The sequence below is a fragment of the Haemaphysalis longicornis genome, unplaced genomic scaffold (genome assembly GCF_048455015.1).
Source record: "Haemaphysalis longicornis isolate Haplotype H1 unplaced genomic scaffold, Haemaphysalis longicornis Haplotype H1 scaffold_12, whole genome shotgun sequence".
Lineage (NCBI taxonomy): Eukaryota > Metazoa > Arthropoda > Arachnida > Ixodida > Ixodidae > Haemaphysalis > Haemaphysalis longicornis.
The window spans coordinates 57,623,485-57,648,288 of NW_027526225.1; the positions used below are offsets into that span (position 1 = coordinate 57,623,485).

At 48.3% G+C, this 24,804-nt stretch overlaps 1 protein-coding gene across 1 annotated transcript in view; it reads left to right on the top strand.

Annotated features, from left to right (window-relative positions):
- Nucleotides 1–15,339, top strand: part of LOC144161630 (uncharacterized) — a 39,840-nt gene extending 24,501 nt beyond the window's left edge. Inside the window, exons 3-4 of the mRNA XM_077692261.1 lie at nucleotides 7,640–7,759; nucleotides 15,276–15,339. Coding sequence (XP_077548387.1) covers nucleotides 7,640–7,759; nucleotides 15,276–15,339 — 184 coding nt within the window. The remainder of the gene's footprint in view (nucleotides 1–7,639; nucleotides 7,760–15,275) is intronic.
- Nucleotides 15,340–24,804: the final 9,465 nt, after the last annotated feature.

Sequence of the window (24,804 nt, forward strand, 5' to 3'; positions counted from 1 at the left end):
ACATACAAGACCTGCTACAACAAGCTCTCGACGCCACAGAAGCTGCCGCCGTAAGGATAGGACTAAACTGCTCCGTGGAAAAAACAGAGCTTCTGGCAGTCCATAGTCATCGATGGAAACCTCCAGAACTTCGCTTGTTATTGAACGGGCACACCGTCGTCCCGGGAAAGCACATCAAGGTACTAGGACTGCCACTACAGAGTGACGGAGGAGGACACATGGCGGTGAATAACATTATCAGACAGGGAGAACAGATTCTGCACATGTTTCGGAGAATCTCTAACAAAAACAGAGGACTCCTAGAAGACGACCTCCTTCGTCTGAGAGATGCTCTCATCACGTCCAAAATCATATATCAAATACCGTACGACAATCTCAATAGGACTCAAGAGAACAAACTTAACACGCTTTTGCGGAAGGCCACAAAAATCGCCCTCGGCGTACCTTTATGCGCCAGTACCAAGCTGCTACTCGACACAGGTACCATTAATACACTCCAAGAAGTATTGGCAGTCCACAGACATAACCAACTGGATCGACTGCGAAAATCCCCGCAAGGCCAGGACATTCTCCGCGCTGCGGGCTACAACCCATTGCGAATCCCTACCGGAGAACTGGCTATACTGCCACCAGAGCTGTCGAACCTCATTCAGACAGCACCCATCCCGAGAAATATGGACAAGGAACGCAACCCAGCAAGACGACTCATCCGGGCCAAATTTTACGCAAAGAAAGCCACCAGAGACGCCCATCAGATCCATGTTTACACCGACGCGGCAGTGCAAGGATATAGCTATGGCATTGCATTCACGAGCAGTTCAGGCCAGGAAGGGACAAACCAAGGCAATGGCTATTCCGTCGAAGAAGCCGAGGCCACTGCAATAGCTTGGGCAGCCGCCTGCACTGCGACACAGCACACTCTCACCAACATATACACTGACTGCAAGAAAGTCTGCACCCTTTTAACACAAGGCTTCATTCCCAAACCGGCTTTGGAAGAGCTTAAGCACCTTAAAGGCACGATAAGGGTACACTGGGTACCGGGACACACAGGTTTGGCAGGAAACGAAAGAGCAAACCTGCTCGCCCGCGAAGCGCTTCTCCGGGCACCTGCCAACTGTGGTCAAACCCAAAAGCCCGTGACACCACCAAAACTGCAGCTAAAAGAATACGCAGACAGCAAACGCAAATTCACTCCTCCGCACAAGAAATTATCCAGGCAACAGCAAACCACTATAAGGCTGACGCAAACGCAAACGCTACTCACACCCGACAAAGTTTACATCTACAAAGGCTGTATGAACACTTCCCCGCCAGAGTGTGATGAATGCCACGTACCGATCAATCAAGAGCACATGTTATGGCTATGCCCCAAGGTAGATAGAAGCAGTATCCGCAAGGAGTGGCTGACTCAACCGGCCACGCTAGAGCAGCAGCTATCGTTGGCAAGCTTTGTCCAAAAGACCATAGGCACCCCGCCTTCCCGGCTAGACCCCTGGAAGACCAACTAACGAGGAATTCCAGCGGCCCCCTGGAATGAGGAGGCCTTAGCCAAAAGGGCAAATAAAATTTTCTCTCTCTCTCTCTCTCTCTCTCTCTGGTTTCCCTCTTTCAATAGCCACGTGTTTGGATTCAAGTGACGTCACATGGGAATTTGTTGTGGGTGTAGTTTACAGATATGCTTTCCACCCACCTTCACAGCGTGGATTGGAGCCAATTTTTTTGTGTGTCAGAATTTCTTTCGATTAATTATCTAATTTACGCTAATATAACGATTACAGGGGAAACTCTCGCGAACTCTGCATTAATGCGGAAATGCAGGCACTTACGCGGTTCGCCATTTTCCGTAATTTTTTATATTTTTCACCAGTCATCTCCATTTACGCTATTATAATGATGACGTGCGGAACTTTCGCGAAATCTGCGTTACTGTGGAAATGCAGGGAGGTACGTTGCGACCTATTTCGTATTTTTTAAATATTTTTGTTATTTTCTATAGTTTGTCAGTATTTCCTGCCACCAGCTATCTCCATTTACGCGATTATAATGATTACAGGTGGAACTTCCGTGATATCTGCATTTTTGGGGAAATTCAGGGCGGTACACAGTCCTGGCTGTGGGGGTACTTCCGCGACAAAGAATGCTGCTCATTAAAAAATAGGCTGCGTAGAAGACTCGCAACGTTCTCACACGTACTAGAACCTTCTCGCTAAGCCTTTGGCCAGCAGAGGATTCGACTTCTCATACGTCGTTGTTAACTAAGAATTCAAGCTTTTGCCGACGTCAACGTTCTCGTCTCCTATCGCTCGTAACGTATAGTAAAGAAGACTGGATGTTGATTAAACCGCTATTCGTCCTTAAGACAAAACCACATGACACGGGAAACTTGATCGTCAAACGCGCTCCCATTAACTCGTAAGATTTCCGCTATGGTCTTGGGAATCTGCACAATAGCCAGCCTATCTCCTCAGTCAATTTCCGCCCTCATGCACGTACACGCTGTGAGCTTTCTCTGATAGGTTTCGAAAAAAAAAAACCCGGCTAATATTAAAAAAAAACGAAAAAAAAACAACAACAGACCCTGGGCCGCCTCCACTAACATAAAACCTAGGGAGGGGCGAAGCATGCATTGCGGTTTTGATAATCTGCTTTCGATGTTATGATGAAGTGTGTAATGCGATTTCGAGGCTGAGCGCTCGGCCTCTTAGGCCTTTGCGCCTTGGCGTTTTTGCCCACAGAGATGAAACCGTTGGGGGGTAGAGGTATACAGCAGTGTTTTTGAAGCACGAAACGTTCTAGTGCGAGGCGTTGGAAAACAAGTATTTCGGTGCGTTCTTTTAGTACGCGTTTTTGCCCACGGAGATGAAGGAAGGAAGGAAGGAAAACGTTTTTTCGTCCATCGGGATCCGGTATTGGGGGTGGAGGAGGCCCACGGGGCCGCCGCGACCGCCAGGGCCTGGGAGGTGGTCAAGACTTGGCCTGACTCCCCCTGGTCACGCAACATCTGCTTCCAGTGGTGAGGGGAGGGAACGGGGGGGGTACGGGTCTGCGGGGCATTCGCAGAGAAAATGGTAGTGAGTGTCGAGTGCCCCGCAGGCTGGACAGGTATGGTCAGTAAAGAGGTGTGGATGACTGTGTATCAATTGTGTTCTGTGTGGGAAGGTGTGTGTTTGTAGGATGCGCAGCATGTGGCCTGCCTCCGGAGAGAGGTGTGGGTGCGGGGGTGGGTATCGGCGGAGGAGTAGGCGGGAGTGCAGGGTAATATCCCTGTATTGCAGGAGGGAGGCTGGCTTGCCTGCAGGGGCATCACGTGTAGGCGTAGTGAAAATGGAGACCCGGTGAATTAGTTATGCGAGCACGTACGTGCACCAGTTCATTAGCGCCTACGCTTCTGTGGGCTGGTGTCCACAGCAGGGTCACGATGTCCGATGGAGGATTTTTGGAGAGATTATTTAATGCCATGGGAGAGATGTTACCGCGAATAAAATTGCGGATGGCCTGCTGACAGTCAGAGAGGACGGATAGGGGGGTGGGGCGCTGGGTGAGCGCGATGGCAATGGCTGCCTCCTCCGCCGTGGTTGTTTTGTTAATTAGGATGGTAGCCGCTATGACGTTTGGTGATGTGTGTTGGCCAACAACAGCTACACAATGTGCAGATTTGTGAGGGTATGGGGTGGCATCAGTGTATAGTGCGCATGGTGATGGTGGGTATAGTTTGGCGTGGGCGTTGGCTCGTGCTAATCGGCGGGCGGCATGGAAAGTTGGATGCATGTGGCGAGGAATTGGGCGGATTCGGATGCTGTTACGGATGGGAGGTGGAATGGGGAAAGGTGGGATTGGAATGGTGGGAGGTAGTACGTTTATAGAGTTGAGAATGTAGTGCCCTGTACGGGAGGATGCGAGGCGCGTGAGTTGGGAGACGCGGTCGGCGTCTAGGTGCTGCGCCGTATGGTGTTGTGTATGCCGAGGTCGAGTAAGCGATGCGTTGGAGCGTATGGGGGAAGCAGGAGTGCATGCCTATACGTCTTCCGGAAAAGGGCAAGTGAGTCGAGCTGGGTAGATGTAAGGTCAAGGTATGGTAGGTGGTACAAGATACGGTTGAGTAGAACACTGTGTACGATACGGAGTCGGTCCTGTTCCGTGGTGCCGTGGTGTTTGCTGGCGATCCGTCTAATGAGACGCGTGGTTTGCGTAACGTATTTCTTTACGTGCTGGAGGGTGAGTGCCGGTGATCTGGTGTGTGTTAAGGTGACGCCTAAGACTCTAAGTTGCTGTGTGTGGGTTATTGGGTCAGAGTGTATAAAAAGTTGGATGGGGGGGTTTGGAGGGAGCTTGCTAGGAGGGGGCGTGAAAGTTAGGAGAGCGGATTTTTGTGGAGAGCACTGGAGCGCCAAAGGTTCGATGTGATCTAAGACTTGGTTTAGGCCATGTTGGAGTGTTGTTTCAATGTGTTGGTCGGAGCCAGAGTGAAACCACAGGCAATGTCATCTGCGTATAGTGTGCTGCTTAGTGTGGGTATGGTGAGGAGAGAGCGGGCAAGTGGGATTAGGGTGAGGTTAAAGAGCGTGGGCGAGAGGTCCGCTCCTTGTGGCGTTCTGCGGTCTGGCATGTGGAAAAGATCAGACTGCAGTGTACATGGCCAAAGCGGATGGTAGCAGTACGTTGTGTAAGAAAGTTATAGATATAGTGATTGAAGTGTAGGCCTAATGTTTTGGGATAAAACTGCCTGAAGGATGCTATGATGTGAGACATTGTCAAAGGATTTTTGAAGGTCCAGTGTGAGAATAGAGGTGTGGTCTTGTTGCGGGGGGTGTTGATGGAAATCATGATGGCACTGTATAAGGGCGTCTTGGTGGGTAGGTTGGGTCGAAAGCCGATCATGTTAGGGGGGTAAGCTTGAGTGTGTTCAAGGTGTGCATTAATACGATTCTGCAGGACGTGTTCGAGAAGTTTTCCAAGGCAGGAGGTGAGCGAGATAGAGCGGAGGTTGTGTATGGAGGGGGGTTTTCCAGTTTGGGGATGAGGGTGATGTTTGAGTGTTGCCAATTGGAGGGAAGCGTGTGTTTAAGCCAGTGTTGGTTAAAGACGCTCGAGGCAGTGGGTGGGAAGACGCGCGCTGGGAGCAGCCGGCAGCTCTGCGTACAGGCCTGCCTACAGATGTGTTCGGCAAAGCACTGCGGGGCGGTTATTCGATTGCCGCTCTTGTAAGCGGTGCAGACGACGATTTTTAATGCAACCCGCCATCGCATCATTCACTCCTTTCTTATATGTGCTACCATGTTTGGGACTTGGGTCCCATTTCGTGCAGCGGCAACAAGCTATAGCTCGAGCTACCTTCGCCGGTCTGCGCCACTTCGAGGCCGTGGCCGCCGCCTGCGCAGCGACCGTGCGGCTCGCTCAGTGCGCTTCTCGTGTCCCCGGCGCGTTTTCGCGTCCGCTGTAATAAAAAGCAATAAAAATAGAGTGCCTGTAATCGCAATAGAACCTTGATCGCGTCCAGCTGCCCGATGAGCCTACAAAATCACGGCGCCTCCGCCGTCACCGTTGCTCGTTCGTTTGTTCGTTGCTTGAGAGCAGAAGCTCCGACCGCCAATTGGAGCGGTGAGCCGGCGGAAAACGCCGGCAGGGCGGAAGCGGCCAACACAAACTGGTTATGTGTCTGGATGTTCATGTACAAAATATCCAGGGAATGTGGATTGCGCGAGGTCCTCCGCTGGCTGGTCGGTTGTTATGTTCTAGGCTGTACTTGCCGCTGATATTTTGCAGATGATGTATGTGTGCTCACCCCACTCTGTCTCCGAAGTTATCTCGCCTTCAAATGTTTTCAGTACCCCTTAACAACTGCCTCGAACGGACAGCAGCTTCAGCGGTGCGCTTTCCGCGCGGGCGGCGCGGGCGTGGAGCCCTCTCCCTGATAGCGGCGACCCTCGCGGCAACTTTTGTGCCTGTATCAAACTGCGGCCAGGGGCGGTATTCTCGTAACTGTCCCTTTTGAAAACGTCCCTTTTGCGCCCGGGCCCTTCCTCGTGACGTACTTCCGGTTAAGCAGTGAGCGTTGGCAGTAGGTTTGGCGCACTTTCGTTACGTCACTTCCGGTTGTTTGCTTTTAGCCAATCAGGGCTTGCCAAAAGTGACACTTTTGAAAGGGACGCAAAAGGGACAAAACTCGAGAATACCGCCCCAGAAGAGCACTGAGGGACTCTGGTTATAGTAATGGAGAGTTACTCACGCATGTATTCACCCCTTTAACTTAGGCAGCATGAAACATTACGAGAAACCAATTCTAGTCTAGCCAAGTGGCAGAGAACGCTTTCCTTTGAAGAAGAAATATTATAAAAGCATTGTTCTAGGCAGGCCACCAGTGAAATCCGCAAATATGCAGTCTCCAGTTACACCTGCAAGCTTATGCTAACACTCAATCGACATGTATAATTCATTCAACTATAGCCCTTTTTGATAAATGAGACATTTGGATTACCCTCGGTCTTAATCATACCAAAAAGGCTTCAAAAGAGGCGCACAGGCTACGCGGTAAGAAGGCATTCTTACGATTGAGCTGAGGCTCATTCTGCTCATTTAATAAGCTGCCAGCTCTGTTTTTTATTATCGTAATGCGCATAGGATTCCCGAATCGTGAATAAATATTGTAAACTGTTTGGTACGTTCGCACAAATATGGAGCACAGAAAATGTAATTGGGATCCAGCTGTTGTACTAGTTGGTAGTTTAGGCGCATGCGTTTTTTCTTAGTTATGCTCCCAATATTGTAGGGTGCCTCCTATTTTAACACTGCGCATAGCGTGGTCTTAATCTCTAAACTCTTTAATAAAGTTGTACTCCGTATTCGTGATTTTGTGCAGAATAAAAAAAGCCAGGTCGACGTCAAGACGATCTTGTTTGAAATTCCACTTTGACGCTTCTTAACCACTGTTTTCATTTGGGAATGCGATTTGTTGGCGCTATATCCGCCTTGTTTCGGTGAATGCCTCGCTAACACATGCATTTACCTTTTTGTCTAAACCACATATATATACGAGTCCGGCGCGTGAAGTTATCGAGGCCCCAACCGCGTAGAGCCTTGTTTGAAGACGTCCTTGGTATGACTGTTTCTAGGGGCAAAGCTAAAAAGAACACACTCGGTACGAATTCATACGCTCGTGGCGGCGGTGGCTGCGGCCCTCTTCTTGAGAGAGCGTGAAGACAGCGTTTACGTTTCTTGGAGCCTATGCAGGGTCGTTTCCTGAGGACTCCCCGCCCCATTTTTTTCTTCCGAATTTCTGAGGAGAAAAGCTTGGCCACGGGGGGAAACCGTACTCAATTTCCAAGTGACTTCCGTATAGTAAATGTCACGGCCATTAAAAACTTTCAGCTCGCCGGTTTTCATAGCGTGGCCGTATACATATAACAACAGAAATAGACGAAAAAAAGCCGCCAAAAAAAAATTGTCTTGGCTACTATGAAGCAGCACCTAATGCAGATTCGTCTAATCCACGCTTTCCCTCTGTCCAGTGGAAGCGGGGTTTCACAACGATGTGCCGCGGAGGTGGACCTCGCAGTGTGGCTTACCTGATGATCACTGCCCGATGAAATTCATCAATAATCCTGCCCTTGTTCACTAGGGCCACTTTGATTCTTTCCAGGCCCCGGTCGCACTGCAACATCAAGGGGCCGCTTTTCAGTCGCCTGATCTCTGCCGCCTGCCAGCCCACGACAGCGACCAGGACCACGATGGCTACAAGTAGTCCCACCGTGACGCTACGGTGAGTGATGTAGCCTTTTCCAGCGTGCTGGCGGTCGTATTGGGGGGCACGCTGCAAGCGTTTTGTGAAACACGCGTTTGATGAAGATTGGCATTACGCTGCCGCTTTGCCGATAACGCGAACGAGATATCAAATACGAGCTCCTCAAATGAACATTAAAACTTGTAGGTCGTACTTCACCAAAGCATTCATTCCAATCTGTGATACAAAAAGAACTCTAAGCAACCTCGTTTGTTAGACACTAGAGTTTTCTCTTTGTGCTTGCTTTTGCTCTTGCACGTGCCGGTGTTGCGCTGCCACTTTTATTCGCTTGCTACTACTGCTATCGGGAAAACCAACTCAACCAGCGTTCCTAGGTAAATGAACGCAGGCGCTGCCGGTTAATTACGTTTATTTTGCCTCAAATGTACCTACAGGTTTCTTCGCAACTTAACAACGGGGAGATATATAACAAGCGCCAGCGCTTCACCAGTTTCGAACGCTTATATATACCTATAAAAAGAAGTGCCCGACTGACTGACTGACTGACTCATCAACGCCCAGCCAAAACTGTTAGTCCTAGAGACTTGAAATTTCACGAGTTTATTTGCGTCATTGAGTAGGTGCTCACTAAGGCGGTTTTTTCAGAAATTGCCCTCCTAACCGAAGAAAAGGGCGAAATTGTGGTTTCGCGAATTCGTGATTTTCTCGGTCACCCATTCACATATCGAAGCGCTTTTTGCTGATATAAGTAGCCCTTAAGAATACCTAAAAAGTAGTTTTTGGATTTCGCCCTAACCTACACCAGCGAGGTGATACCGCATTCCGAAACTAAAACGGTGTTCCTAAAGATTCTCAAATAAATCTTTCACCGTTTCAGTAATCCAACTGATTCTTGCTAGAATATGTTACTCATACAAATGCACAGAACCGTTTTGAAGAATTTCGCTCTGCGACACCGCTAAAAGGGTCAAATTGTTTTTTTACAAATGACACGGCTGATGAGCCAAAAAGGCCTCACAGGTTATGTACACGTCTAGCCAAACTGCTCTTTCAAACGGCTACAGATTGCAAAGGCACATTCTGATTACGGTGTTAGAGGTCAATATTTCGTAAAATTTAAAAAATTTTACCATGGAGAGAGTGAAAAGCGGTAAAATGGTTTTTCAGATAATATTTTTTTTACCGCCTGCCATCTGAGATATCGAACTGATTTTCGTTGGGATAGGCAACTTATTCACGTATCTCAACACTGTTATACAAGACTTTTCAATGACACCCTCCCAACAGAGGCAAGCGGGATTTCGGGAAAACACTGTGCTTTTACACTTTCGTAAATAACCACCCAGCCGGTTGATATCTCCCATTCGTTTTTCCTTGAAAATGCTGCCCATTTAATTGCCCAAAAACCACTTTCAGGATTTTCTCCTAACATGCGGATAAGAAGGCCAGCGAGATTTTTTAATCTGCATTCTTTTGGACGTAAAATTCAGTTGAGTTTTCCCGCGTTAGCTTAGCGGTCGCCATCTGTTGACACCTTCGGCAACTACGCGTCTCCCGTCGTGGCCTCCGCGATTTGCTGCCGGCGGCGCACCGTTGCTCCGGCCGTCCCATTCGGCGCGGAAGCAAGGGGAGCGGTGTAATTTTGCTAACTCCGACATACGCCGCGAGGCGGCGCCGTTAGCCTAAGGTTGAAGCGAGGCTCGTCTGGCCGACGCTGCCTGCCCTATGAGTTGTAAATCAGCCTTCGTCGTCGCATCTTCGGAATAGAAATCTTGAATACAGTGTGTTGCAACGATAACTGGAACACTTTAAAAATTTTTCCTGAGCGATCCGCCGCTCTGTTCACGCTCAAACTTCACACAAAGGTCGCATTTTGTGGTCTATTTTGTTTGACACCGGGAACAACAACGGTACTTACCTGTTTATTCTGAAAATAAATAAAAACGATTTTCGCCTATGGGAAAATGGCGGCGATTTGGACGTGCGAGCCCGAAAACCGGGTTTTCTGATCGACTGTTAGCTCATTTCTAGGTGCATTTTCTGATCGTCTGCTGCACCATTTGGCTCCGTACGTGAATCCCAAACGTGCGTTTCACTCTGCAGGTGGTTCCGTCGTTCCAACATCAACTTGCGCTGGCTCGCACGTTCAAATCAGCGGCCATTTTCCCATAGGCGAAAATCGTTTTTATTTATTTTCAGAATAAACAGGTAAGTACCGTTGTTGTTCCCGGTGTCAAACAAAATAGACCACAAAATGCGACCTTTGTGTGAAGTTTGAGCGCGAACAGAGCGGCGGATCGCTCAGGAAAAATTTTTAAAGTGTTCCAGTTATCGTTGCAACACCCTGTATATGGTCTATGTATTTTGACTCGATCATACAAGTACAAAGTTGTTAACGTACGTTGTTTAACACCCACGATTGCCTTTGCACGCAGCTTTAGTGGTCGTTTGCTTGAAAGGCGATTGCCGAGAAGGGTTCTGTCATCTCGGGCAGAGTGAACGCCAGCGTTCTGAATTCTTTTTTCGCTGTTACATCAGTTTCGCGCGATACCGCTGCGCGACAATATGCTTTTTTGCCTTTTAAGTTGTTTCGAACGCTCTGGGTATCCGTTGTGTGTGTGTGTGTGTGTGTGTGTGTGTGTGTGTGTGTGTGTGTGTGTGTGTGTGTGTGTGTGTGTGTGTGTGTGTGTGTGTGTGTGTGTGTGTGTGTGTGTGTGTGTGTGTGTGTGTGTGTGTGTGTGTGTGTGTGTGTGTGTGTGTGTGTGTGTGTGTGTGTGTGTGTGTGTGTGTGTGTGTGTGTGTGTGTGTGTGTGTGTGTGTGTGTGTGTGTGTGTGTGTGTGTGTGTGTGTGTGTGTGTGTGTGTGTGTGTGTGTGTGTGTGTGTGTGTGTGTGTGTGTGTGTGTGTGTGTGTGTGTGTGTGTGTGTGTGTGTGTGTGTGTGTGTGTGTGTGTGTGTGTGTGTGTGTGTGTGTGTGTGTGTGTGTGTGTGTGTGTGTGTGTGTGTGTGTGTGTGTGTGTGTGTGTGTGTGTGTGTGTGTGTGTGTGTGTGTGTGTGTGTGTGTGTGTGTGTGTGTGTGTGTGTGTGTGTGTGTGTGTGTGTGTGTGTGTGTGTGTGTGTGTGTGTGTGTGTGTGTGTGTGTGTGTGTGTGTGTGTGTGTGTGTGTGTGTGTGTGTGTGTGTGTGTGTGTGTGTGTGTGTGTGTGTGTGTGTGTGTGTGTGTGTGTGTGTGTGTGTGTGTGTGTGTGTGTGTGTGTGTGTGTGTGTGTGTGTGTGTGTGTGTGTGTGTGTGTGTGTGTGTGTGTGTGTGTGTGTGTGTGTGTGTGTGTGTGTGTGTGTGTGTGTGTGTGTGTGTGTGTGTGTGTGTGTGTGTGTGTGTGTGTGTGTGTGTGTGTGTGTGTGTGTGTGTGTGTGTGTGTGTGTGTGTGTGTGTGTGTGTGTGTGTGTGTGTGTGTGTGTGTGTGTGTGTGTGTGTGTGTGTGTGTGTGTGTGTGTGTGTGTGTGTGTGTGTGTGTGTGTGTGTGTGTGTGTGTGTGTGTGTGTGTGTGTGTGTGTGTGTGTGTGTGTGTGTGTGTGTGTGTGTGTGTGTGTGTGTGTGTGTGTGTGTGTGTGTGTGTGTGTGTGTGTGTGTGTGTGTGTGTGTGTGTGTGTGTGTGTGTGTGTGTGTGTGTGTGTGTGTGTGTGTGTGTGTGTGTGTGTGTGTGTGTGTGTGTGTGTGTGTGTGTGTGTGTGTGTGTGTGTGTGTGTGTGTGTGTGTGTGTGTGTGTGTGTGTGTGTGTGTGTGTGTGTGTGTGTGTGTGTGTGTGTGTGTGTGTGTGTGTGTGTGTGTGTGTGTGTGTGTGTGTGTGCGTGTGTGTGTGCGCGTGTGTGTGTGTTTGTGCGTGGGTGCGTGCGTGTGTGTGCGTGCGTGCGTGCGTGCGTGCGTGCGCGCGCGAAAACAGCGTAATACCGATAAGCTCTCGTGTATTGTTTATAGGCAGGCGACTACGATTGTCAAATAATCTGTTAGATTTCCACGGCTACAAATCAATCATATTTTTGCGTTTTATTTATTATGCTTACAGGTTTCAAGTACCTACTGCAATCACTCTACCAAATTATTTGCCGTGAGTGAAAAAGTCATGATATTCCGCATGCCTTTCATGTCGCTATCGCCTCTACATATGTATTTTTTCGAAAGACTTTCTGAATTTCTAGATTTGCTAATTTGTTGTCATGACATATTAAGGGCATTATTTTTTTCGGTGAGCAGTTCAGCTGATCACTAATCTGTATGCACAACATCGGCTGTAAGTAAGTTGTTCGGGATATTAGTGAATAAACACATCAAGTGGAGAACCATACCAATCGTAACTCGGGTAAAGATTTTTATTACATTACTTAGACCACGTCCATTTATCGTAGACTGGAAGTCTCTCTGTACGTTTGTATATGCAAGCATGCATGCCAATAAACGGCACCAGCACGTTTACCCTGCCTATTGCGGAAGAAATACCGATAGTCATTTGGACAGTATACACTTCAGATGCTGAAGTATACGACGTCTATGTTAATAGTATCGCGGTAAAAGTTACGCCAAACGTTTCAAGTAGTGTTGCCATGTCATCTACTTTATCTGTCAAAGACCGCACGTTTAAAGGAGAAAAAAAGGAAACGACATAGTGGGTATTTTCGTGTTTACTAATGATTGGATATCGGTCGGTTGAATTCTCATAACATGGTTCTTGCTTGGAACGCACGGAATATGCCTTCCGTGCGTTCAAAACAACATGTACGAGATTTTGAAACAAAACCGGAAAACGTGTTGTGTTTTGGAACCATGCGTGACTACAAAAAATAATACTGCTGTGCAATGAATTCCCTTATGCATCACCCCGGGCATAGTCTACGTCAAAAATTCAAAGCACCGGTGACTACCCTAATGGCACCAGTAACTACTTCTACATTTCACCTGCATTGGTGTGCGGTAACTTTTTTATTAAACGTCACACACAGGCTGTGAAGGCCGAGTTTTCGTCCTCTGCACCCGCCCGCGCCAGGGAAAACGACCTTTGGCTAAGAAAACGAAAACGACCTTTGGCTTAAGAAAACGAAAACGGCGAAACAGCCTCTTCGGAATTACGCTCTCCTCGGGCGATTGGAACGGCCGGAGCAACGGCGCGCCGCCGGTAGCCGATCGCGGAGGCCACGCTCCCGTAGGTGTCATATATCATAAATGTAAAAGAGAAGATGTACCAGTAAAAAGCGCAAAGGTTAGCCCTCGGCATCTGCTGGGACTTCCTGCAACCCTGCGCCTCCAGTAGGGAGCTCATGTTACTTATGATAAAACTGTATCGATGAGCATCGTTCACAAGGCTTCTGAGATAGCACTTCCTACGAGGAAGAATACCCCTCACCCAGCCGGCCTCCATCATGTGTTCCCAGCGCAATCTCCTGCCGAATTGAAGTTGTGTTTGCAACCTGCCACTCTTCCTCATATCATATTTAGAGTGCAAGCAAACCAAGCTCCTTCTTCCATCCACTTTTGCAAACCTTGAGCTGTGGGAGAACCTGGTGACTAACAGCGATCTGGATATCCAGACAATACTTCTTCCATAGCGAAGGCTGCCCACTCATCACATGGCTTTCTGAAATTGGGAACCACTCCCACTTCGCCGGCTCAATAAACCTTGTTCACTCACTGACTCATTCGCTCAAACGCGCCATCTTGCTGCAATTTGTTTAGCGAGAGTTGGAGTAAAACACGAGTACCAGTCGTTTCACATTACCACGACGCGCCTGCAGTAGGAGCCTATGTACTGACAGCAGGCAGACGCTCCCGAGTGTGTACCGCTTCCCAATGAAGTAGCCTAATATGGCGACTAACAAATACCAATTGCTGTCCCTAATATAATGGCCCACCCGAACACCGCCGGGTACTACCGCTAGTAAGTATATAAACCCCTTGGCTTTCGAAGCCTTTGGGTTACGCCGCGACGATCGCCGCTGTGACTGAACGCCGTGTGGCTCTACTTGGGTCCAGAGAGCGAGCTACGGTGACAAAGCGAGCCCCTGAAGTGCTCTATGCTTTACAATATTCATACCTGTACATCATCCGCTTGGAAATCCGGAGTGACAGCAGTGCCCCGCGACGCAGTCCTGAAGCTACGCTCGCTGGGGCTGCCTGGTGGGATTTCACTTCCGGCAGTCCCAGCTGCCTGAGCCGTGTCAGTGGCAGCAGGCACCTTCGGAAGCGACGGGGCGCTGCGGAAAAAAATGTGTTTTTGGATCCGTACGTCTGTTAGTTATCAGTTTGAGTTATGTGTGATATTCTACCGGTGTGTCATGACATGAGGACACGTGGGTTCGTGTTTTGTTTGTGTTTCGGTTTAATAAAATGGGCTGTGGGTACAGCGTCGTCGTCTCGTCTTTCCCTCGCGTCCGTGTCTACGACATTACGACATCGCCGCTCAAGATGCTCCATTCCAGACATTTAAAGGAATGTCTCGATGGACGCGTTTAGATCCCTGACAATGGCTATCGCTGTTTAAAACGATGCACTATCACGGTTCACAGCTAAGAAGCCACGCTTTGTTTATTTAAAGGTATATGAGGCCGAGAATCGTGATATCTGTGAAATTGTTACATCTTGTCCTAAAGGGCGTATGTGAGGTCAGTTGGAAAAGATCGGAATACGAGTAAATGGGGACGGCGTCATACACGGAGTCTGCGAAATTATTGGCAGCCTGACTAAAGGAGGAATATAGAAGCAGCATGGTCAGAAGCTTCGCCGTCTCTGTTTGAATTAGCGAGACCCGCTGGGATGGGAGGCGCACGGAAGTCTGCAAACTTTTCGAGTGGAGGCAGTGAAAGAAAGAAACGTTGCATTCATTAAGCGCCTGAGCTGCCCGGGCTTTACACGCAAACGGTTTAACGAAACGATGAGAGTATGCCCGAAGTCACTCTCGAATTAAAGGTAGGATATCAAGGGCACCCACTTTCTTTAGCATGCTTATTTTTGCAAAGAATTTTACTAGTGTACAGACTACAGCTAGGGCAATTATATATTTCGACCGCCCCCCACTTGAAACGTTAGGACAAATCTTGCCTTCAGACGTGCGTCCCGCTCGCTGATTGATTTTCCAATATAAATCCTGCAACGCGTGTGTATACGTATATACATATCATGGCGCGCTTATGTGGTAAACATTGGTGTGCGTGGACAGTACTATAGGTTAACGCGTCAGACTGGGTGCGAACTGTACTTACGTTTCATCGCTCGGTTCGTTGGGATCCTCTGTTTAAAAGAAGGTGAAATTTACCGAGTACGAGTTAACCAAAGGAAAAGCGTGCCATTGGTGGTCAATCTGCTTGCAATCTAGACATCCGCGATCGTTTACAAATGAGCAACGTGTGCACTGGGCCTCTATTCATGAGATAAGATCACCGCGACATGAAAACGAACAACTTCATGCGTGTCTTTAAAAGCTTCATTTAGGAGCAAAATTTTTTGCCTACCTGAACGAGTAGTCCCTCGGTGTCTCTTCTTCTGGTGCAGCTTGACACCAGCACGTACGCCACCCTTCGTTGGCATGCTGAATGTAAGGAAAGCGGTCAAGTGACACATTACGGTCTTCTGCAACATCGCTGCCACTTTGTACGTTAACGTTAGCCACGGTTCGTGGGTAGTCCTATTCGTGTACTTTGTTGCCAGGATAGAGTTTTATACTAATCTGAGGGAAGTCTGGCGCCAGTGTTCAGGTGCCCGAGCCTCGCTTTAGCGCGCGCTCCGTCATTTACCTGGCAGGCAAGTTCCAATTCTCCTTGGCATGGCTCATGAATACGCTCGAAATTTGCAATTGAAAAATTGAAAGCGCTCGAAGAACGGGGATGGAAAGCTATAGGAAGCACACAAGCGCTTACTCGCAACTGCCGATTTATTAAATACCAGAAAATTGATACATTTAATCATAGGTTAAAGAAACATGGGGCCGATTAGCACGTGCTCATCCCTGTGTGTGGTGATAGATGTTTTGCTGACACACGTGTTATCGTGTACACTGATAAAGAAGGCCTCAGCTAGTTTCCCGTACAGTTTGATCAATATTGTCACGAAGCCAAGGACGACGCAGTTGTTTTGGAAAAGAAGCAAGTTTATTGGAGCGAACTTGTGCTCCCCTAACAACTCAAAAGAATACAGAGGCGGCGAAGCAGCGCTCAACAAAGTGACGTGCGTCGGCGAGCGTTGCCGAATCGAATACCCCGGCGTCTGCTCTGCAGGCTTTTTATCTTTCGGCGCGCGTGGTTCTCGAACCGTCGATTCGCATCGAGAACATTGTAGATCCAAGAAGATTATTCCGGGCTGTTCACCTTAGATCGGAATGCTCTCCCTATCAGAACAGATAACACATGCGGCACAGAAAGAAAGAATGGAACACGCGCTTCCCTTGGCACAGAGATAACACAGACCGCCGCAGCCGGGCGGTAAAAGCAAAACACAAACAAACGCAATGCGTGGTTCGCGGCAATATGCCTGCACAACACCGCAGTCTCTTGGAAGAAATGGTAACACCGACATTCTTTACAGCAAAGTTGAATACCTTCACCGCCACAACGGTTTCATCGCTATGGGAAAACGATCTCCGAGGGCAAAAGCGCAAAGGGCTAAGACGCCGCGCTCATGCGTCGGGCTAATCTTGCATACAGCACAATTTATGAAAGTTTCCTCAGCTTTCTCAGTTTAAATCGGTTAATGGGAATCACTAAGCGCACACGTCGAATGGTTCTGGTGTCCGTGATCGTGTCACGCAGTGGTGTAGCTCCAAGCTAGCGCATCAGGATGGATGAGTTCCGCTGTCTCACCCTTCGAAAGGCGCTCCTCTCCGTTTTCTTTCTGCCGACGCACGGTCGGGCATTGGCCGACGTTGCAGCGTTCGGGACGCCGCCTCCGCGAATCCCAGGTAACGGCTGGCAGAATCTCTGGTTTCCCTCTTTCAAGAGCCACGTGTTTGGATCAAGTGACGTCGCATGGGCATTTGTTGTGGGTGTCGTTTACAGATTTCCTTTCCAACCACCTTCACAGCGTGGATTGGAGCCAATTTTTTTGTGTGTCAGAATTTCTTTCGATTAATTATCTAATTTACGCTAATATAACGATTACAGGGGAAACTTTCGCGAGATCTGCATTATTGCGGAAATGCAGGCCGTTACGCGGTTCGCCATTTTCCGTATTTCTTTTATATTTTTTTACTAATCATCTCCATTTACGCTATTATAATGATTACGTGTGGAACGTTCGCGAAATCTGCGTTATTGTGAAAATGCAGTGAGCTGCGTTGCGACGTATTCCGTATTTTATAAAATGTTTTGTTATTTTCTATGGTTTTTCAGAATTTCCTGCCAACAATTATCTCCATTTACGCTATTATAACGATTACAGGTGGAACTGCGATATCTGCATTTTTGTGGAAATTCAGGGCGTTACACAGTCCTGGCTGTGGGGGCACTCCCGCGACAAAGAATGCTGCTCATTAAAAAATAGGCTGCGTAGAAGACTCGCAACGTTCTCACACGTGCTAGAGCTTTCTCGCCAAGCCTTTGGCCAGCACAGGATTCGACTTCTAATACGTCGTTGTTAACTAAGAATTGTAGCTTTTGCCGACGTCAACGTTCTCGTCTCCTATCGCTCGTAACGTATAGTAAACAAGACTGGATGTTGGTTAAACCGCTATTCGTCCTTAAGACAAAACCATGTGACACAGGAAACTTGATCGTCAAACGCGCTCCCATTAACTCGTAAGATTTCCGCTATAGTCTTGGGAATCTGCACAATATCCAGCCCATCTCCTCAATCAATTTCCGCCCTCATGCACGTACACACTGTGAGCTTTCTCTGGTAGGTTTCGAAAAAAAAAAAAAAAAGCGGCTAATATCTAAAAAAATAAACGAAGAAAAAGAAACAACAGACCCCGGGCCACCTTCACTAACATAAAACCTGGGGAGGGGTGAAGCATGATTGCGGTTTTGATAGTGCGGTTTCGGCGTTATGACGAAGTGTGTAATGCGATTTCGATGTTGAGCGCTTGGCCTCTTAGGGCTTTGCGCCTTGGCGTTTTTGCTCACAGAGATGAAACCGTTGGGGGGTAGAGGTATACAGCTTTTCTGTAAAGGTCTCGTGTTTTTGGAGCACGAAGCATTCTAGTGCGAGGCGTTGGAAAACAAGTATTCCTGTGCATTCCTTTAGAACGCGTTTTTGCCCACGGAGATGAAACATTCTCGCGCGAGGCGTTAGAAAACGAGTGTCCCTGTGCGTTCTTTTAGTACGCGTTACGTTCTAGCGCGAGTCGTAGGAAAGCGACTGTCCTGGTGTTTTGTTACGGTGACTACATGAGGCGCCGACAGCTCGAGACCCTAAGGGGCTTCGCCCCTAAATGATAAAAAAAAAATACTGCACCTCTTCGTCTAACGACGACGATGGTTGAATGAAAGGCTCTTTGGAAACGGATTCTTTGGTTATCGTAAGAGTTTGGACTGTGCTTAGATCATGTCGAGATGGAGCAATCGAATAGACGCCGGCTTCAAAACGCGAGGGACCCAGATTCGATTCCGTCCGCGGGAAGCGTTTTTCGTTTTACTCCACCCGACGTTTTGGCGACACAGACGTCATCGGTGAGACCGCTGAAGCTTCGCTTTAAAACACATTGCCCCAAGTACAGCGATAGTGCTTCAGGAAGACGTATAAAATACACCAGGCACCTGATGCTGACGCAAAACTTGTGCCTCCTACAGATGCGGTTAAATAAAATCTCAGAGAGTAGTATGAGGCAATATCATCCGAGGGCTGGATGGAGCAATATTATTTTTTATTTTTATTTTGGAAGAGAAGAATCTCAGCGTGACAGGAGACTTCAACTTTACCGTTTCAGCCCTGATATTTTTATTGCACGAAAAACAACGTTTTCTATGTTTTCTTAAATTCTAGATCCTCATAAGCCCACAAACAAGAAATAGAGCTGGTAGTGCAAGTAATAACTGATTTATTGATGAGACGCTTAGTTATTGCAACTGGCAATTGAAATTTTACATGAGCAGAAACATTTGTTTGGCATGTTTTCCTAAATTTTATGACCACATGATCGTACAAGCGATAAGTGAGCTTCGGGGTGCACGTAAATGTTTGGGAATAAAACTAGGACCGAGTTTTTTTTAGCCGGAATGTCGGAATTTTGTTGTCCCCGGAGATTCTCCTCCGCTGTAGCTTCCAGCCCCGCTAAAACGCAACAACGGTGGCGTCTATCGCAATAAGCATAATTGAATAACAATTTCCCATAAAACTAGCAGTTTTGGTTTCGTTCTCTATTAGCTAGAGAACTTTTATATGGCGTCAATTGACACAACCAGGGCCGAAACGGTTAGGACCTGCCACAGAAAATACCGACAAAAAATGCGGCCTCTGACGTTTAATTCGCATCGGCCCCGCCCTCCCGCTTCCCCAACAACAGTTACCAACGCAATGCTCACCGCCCACTGGCCTCTGACTGGAATCGAGTTCGCTACAACCTAGTGACGATTTGAGCCCCACGCGTCAGACCGCCGCCGACGGCCTGCACCACTTACATGGGTCTGCGCTGGTTCTTCCGAGGCAGTGCGGCTGGCCAACGTCAGCAAGCCCGACAGGCGCGCGTCCGGGGCGTCGGCCGCGGTCGTGTAGAAGACGCAGCTTCGGACCACTGGATACAGGCGCAGCGATTCCCTCGGTGGCTCGCGAAACAGAGCCGGCCCGTGAGCTCGTGTCACGCAGTGTTCGCTGCGCTGGGCACCGTCCCCTCACGCGAACTTCGTCAGCGTCCACACGCGCACACCCCCACTCAGGGAGATTGGCCAAGAAAATTAAGGTTTAGTCAAATAACCAATCCAATTGGCTGGCAGTTTCACGAAGTGGTTTTATCAGTGAGCTGTCTTATTTCCACTCAATGACCGTTCAACGAGAAGAAAAACACACGATAATTTACAAAAAAATTCAATAAAAGAATGCAAATCAAGCACTAGGGAAAACTAAATGAAGGAGAAAAAATACGTTTTAGCTTCATGTGAATGAGCGAGTGAGAAAAGGCAAATCGCTAGGAAAGCAAAGAAGAAAAAACGGGGAATATTGCAAAAGAGGAAAAGAAATTTGCGAGATGCGGGGAAGGGATAGGAGGGACAATGACAAGAAAGGCGTCACGTAAACACACGGACAGTGCTGAGTGGAGATCAGGCCGGGACCTCATGAAAGCACAGTAGGCGGCCAGATTCCTAATTTGCGAGGGTCCCACAAGACAAAGATTCCAGTGGCAGAAAGCGGGAACCTTCGCCCCGAACGATGTAATTAAAGTGCAGATAGTGCGCTAAGAATTTCTGAGAATTGATTTGATAGGGATTTCAAGCATCCGCGTCGTAAAGAGGATAAACGTCCGCAGCATTTTCTGCTCCTCTGGTTGCAAATGTCGACGAAAGACGATTGTCGACTGGCGCCGCTGCCAAGTAAATGCCTCCCTTCTCTTTCCCGCTCACCTCTCATGCTGTTCCTCTCCCGTCTCGTTACTCCCGAGATAACTCGCAGAGGTTTGCTCAAGTCAATTTAAATTTACCGCGTTCCACTGCTCAAAGTCGGGTGCCCCGATGCCAGTACTGGCGTACGGCGGAGACGCGCGTGAATCGAGGCACTCTACTACAACGTTTATGGAACTACGTTGCCCTACTCCACGAGCGTTTCAAGCGGTACGTGGAACCTATCTAGTGGAACCTTTTGTTGCTGTTGCCGTTTGATTTCTGAAATGCCGACAGGAGCTATATTAGCGCGGGCAACAGCAGGCGACGGTTTTCTGCAGTTGATGTAGTATTTCATTTGCTATCGCGAAAACCAAACACCCATAATTTTTTTTAACAAAAGGGCACTGCAAATACCCCTTGTGTATTGATTTTCTGCCTTACATTTGCGTGATGTCTTCTTCTTGTTCAACAGTGTTGACAAGTATGAACACAGACACCGGACTTGACGTTTAGATTTGGCTGTGGGTTCTCTTTCCCTTTGGCCGGGCGGCTGAATCGAGTCACAGACAGACAGACAGACAGACAGACAGACAGACAGACAGACAGAGACCAATATTGCTACGTTTAAGTAGCCCAAGAAAGACTATTGTCTTTAAAAGCTCCGGTGAATCCACTTCATTGAAAAAACGCAAAGACTGAAAAAGGGAGCAGCGCACAACGATGTAATTTCTTTACTGCGGGAGCGAAACCTTCCAAGAGTGACCTCCACTGGCTGATGCGTCGCTTCCATGAGTATGTGCTGGTGAAGTTCTGGATCTACTCGAGTGCAGTCAGCCTTAGTTTGAAAGGCACAACATGTACGGAACCGAGCCCAAGTTGTGGATTTTATAGGCTGAAGAACCTTGACAAGCGGAGCATTTAATGCCATACTGGCAAAGCGTCCGCCGATTCATTGTGAACGGTACCTGCATTCCGTGATACCCGGCTGAAGAGACGTTCTGGTAAAGAAGAGGGCAACGCAAGGTCTAGACAGTAGAGGTCGGCAACACGGAGCGAACGCCAGCGTCACATTGTGCTCGATATGGCTAACGAAAGCCCAGGAAAATGGCTAAATGTCCTGAATAAAAAGTAGTGGTAAACTCCGGTATGACAGAGAAAAAGCCCTATTTTAACTAGAAGAAAAGAATCACAGGGACACTTAGGCATTAATTCTGAAGTACTGAGTGCGAACGCATTAATCGTCAGTTGCCGAATGCATCGAGCTCTCTTTTAAGTGCAGATCACTTTATGGGCTCGCCTTGTCGTCGTAGCTCGCTAACGGTCGATGTCAAGCGACTGACGGAATCAGGCGGCGCAGCGAGATAACGGACCCAGGTAGTGCCTGGTGTACCGTCGTAAGCGGGCCACGATGAGGCTTCGGAAACCACGCGGTTTAAATAGTCATAACCTGTGGTCGTAACCGTTCGAACCTGGTGAACCGCTGGCACTTGTTATACATCGCCCCGTAGTTTGGCGCAAAGAAAGCTGCAGGTACATTTCAGGCAAAATCTGTGTACATAACCGGCAGCCCCCGCTTTCATTTAATGTTCGTTCGTTGGGTTGGGTTGGGTTGGGTTCTGTGTACGTCTGTGTACATAACCGGCAGCCCCCGCGTTCATCTAGGGTTCGTTCATTGGGTTGGGTTCGTTGGGTTGGTTTTTAAGCGGAAAAAGTGGCCGCGCAAGAAAAAAAATGGTGGGTTCGAAATGACGCAGAGTGGCTTCAGCCACGCAAGAAGAAAATGGCGCGTTCTAAATGCCGCAGAAAGTCTCCAGCAGCGCAAGAAAAAGTTACGCGTTCGAAATGACGGAAAGCAGCTCCAGCATACGAACTTAAAGCAAGCACAAAAAGAACACAACTCCCGCTGGCGCAGTTTCAGGTAGAGGGCGCGCGAGCACTGCGAAGGCGGGAAATTTGAATTGTATATTCATCAAGCGAGGAGTGCGACAGGCCGGCGAAGAGCGTGATGGTAGCAGCAGTGAGCGGATATCGGCGCCACCACCCATTATGGCGAATCACTGCTCTGCACTTCAGACAGTTTTCACGTTGAGTGGAAGGGCTTTAATTTTTCCTTCCATTCAGATACCTGCACAATCATTATTGTCACACCGCGCCAAGTAGTAACGTTACGCAGCCGTAACGCTGCGTATTGCGGTGGGCCAACCTAAGGCAAATTTTGTGTATACGCGAAGTGGCGAGAGCCGGTTGACGACGGCAAAGCTCAAAGCGCAACTTTAGGCCTACAACGCCAGGCCGGACCATACTTCGCGTTTTCCTTGCGGCTTGCGCGCCATCTGTGGGGAAGAGCCATATCACAGATTAGTTTAGTTTTACTGCGACCGCATTAGGAAATTTGGTAGGCCGGATATCCCGCTTTGTGGTAACCAAGAAATGTCACGCTAAACGGTCCATGCCGAAGAGAACATAAAAACAGATAAAATGATTATTTGGTAATTTGTGAAAAATTTCTCAATAACGATGTGGCAAATAAAGTTAAATAATGGAGTTGAAAATATAACTGAGTAAATTTGGTCTGGATGGAAATCGAACCCAGCGCATCTTTGATTAGCTGAGCAATGAATTGGGGCCTGTTTTGTGGGTGCGTATTCCCAAAACCACCTCAGCTGCATGGTTCTATCCTCTACCTAATTAAATGGGAACCAAGTGGAGGCATTCGGGCTTTCGACTTATAAACGAGTTCTATGGACATGTACTGCGGCCTGCATGGGTTTTTCCTGTGATTACAGAAGTAGTAATTACTCGACCAGCAAAGTACGTTTCCCCTAATAGCGTTGATTAGTCCCAGGAAGAGTGACTGGTCGGAGCCCTCAGGCCTAGTAAAGGAGTGGAAAAAATCCCGGCCCATCTCCACTAGGGTGAAACCCGGGGAGGAGCGAATAATGCCGTGTATAAGTGTACTGAAAGATTATAAGTCTCTCTGTTGCCACCCGGAGCGCACTGATTAAGCGCCGGAGAAGCGCCGATGAAAGCAGCAATAGCGCGCTTGATGAGTCTGTGGCGCCGTCTCGTGCACTGAACCGGATTCAACAATTAAATGAGAGATAGACTGGCCGTAAGTTGTCTTGTCACATGCCGCAAAAGGCTAAGAAGTATGCTAAGAAGTAGCGCAAGGCGTTGCAAAACGAGCGTCCAGGTGTGTTCTTTTATAGTACGAGTTTTTTACCACGGAGATGAAACGTAGCGCAAGGCGTAGGAAAACGAGAGTCCTGGTGTTTTAGTACCGTGACTACAGGAGACGCCGACAGCCCGAGCATTTAAGGTGTTTGGCCCCTAAAAAAGACCCAAAGGCAGAACGTTGACGATGATGACGAAGAGGACGACGACGACGACGATGATGATAGTGATGTCCGGACCTCAAAGCGCCTGTCATTGAACCCAATAAAAACCAACGCGGGAGAAAATGTGAGATGACACGTTCGGCAAGGGCATGCGCACTAATTTTTTGCATCAACTATATTATAAGGAGTGTGTGTACTCATCCTTTTTTCGTTTCTATGTGTCGTCAGCCGCTTCAAGGCTACGCGGGATTTCCAACCTACGGATTCAATGAAGATTTCGCATTAAAAAGGCCTTCCTTTAGTATTGTCCTCACGCCGCTGCCGAAAGCACACGACGATTATGATTGGGCTTGTCTGTGTTGCGTAATATGCGTAATGAAGCTGCCGGCATTTACGATCCTGTAGCTATAGTGGCACAGTACGCGCTATTCGTAGCCAAAGCCCAATACCTAACTGCTTTTTTCTGAGGTAGAAATGACTGATCCCTTGTGACGCCCAAACGCAAATTTCATGTCGCGCCGAATAGAAATTCGAGAACGATCGCAATTGAGTGCTTCTAATCCGTTTATTCACGAATGGTTACCGGCACTGGCAGGTAGTTCGGCCCCATAGCGTGAACGTAACGAAGCTATAACAAAGCTATAACGAAGCTAGTGGAGGGCTCCGGATTAATTTCGACCACCTGGAGATCTTGAACGTGCGCCGAAATCTCGTACACAATGGCATTTTTCGCTCGTCGCCTCCATCAGAAAAGCAGCCGCCGCGGCCGGGAATCGAACCCGCGTCCTCATGCTCAGAAGAACAACGCCTTAGCCACTGAGCCACCGTGGCGGGTTCATCTCTAACATGGGAACACTGTTAAATAATATTCATATCTTGTTTCGTACTTATTTCGCCGTTATTGGTTCCAATAAGAGTCATTGACCAGAACTCAACGTGTTGTGTAACACGCGTCTGCCTTTTTTTTATTCGGTTAGGCATAACTACCAAGTTATTAGTACCATTATGTCTTTCGATAATCACTTCCCGCAGAGGCGGTACAGAGATAGAGAGAAAAGACTTTGTTGCTGAGACACCAGGTTCAGGTGCAAAGCTGGAGGGTGGGGGGCGGTCTCAGCCCGGATGGCCGAAGTGGCCCATAGCGCCCGTAACGTCAGCCTTTGTTCGTCTACGACGCAAGAGCAACCCAAGACAAGCTCCCAAGGCCTGCTCCCCTGC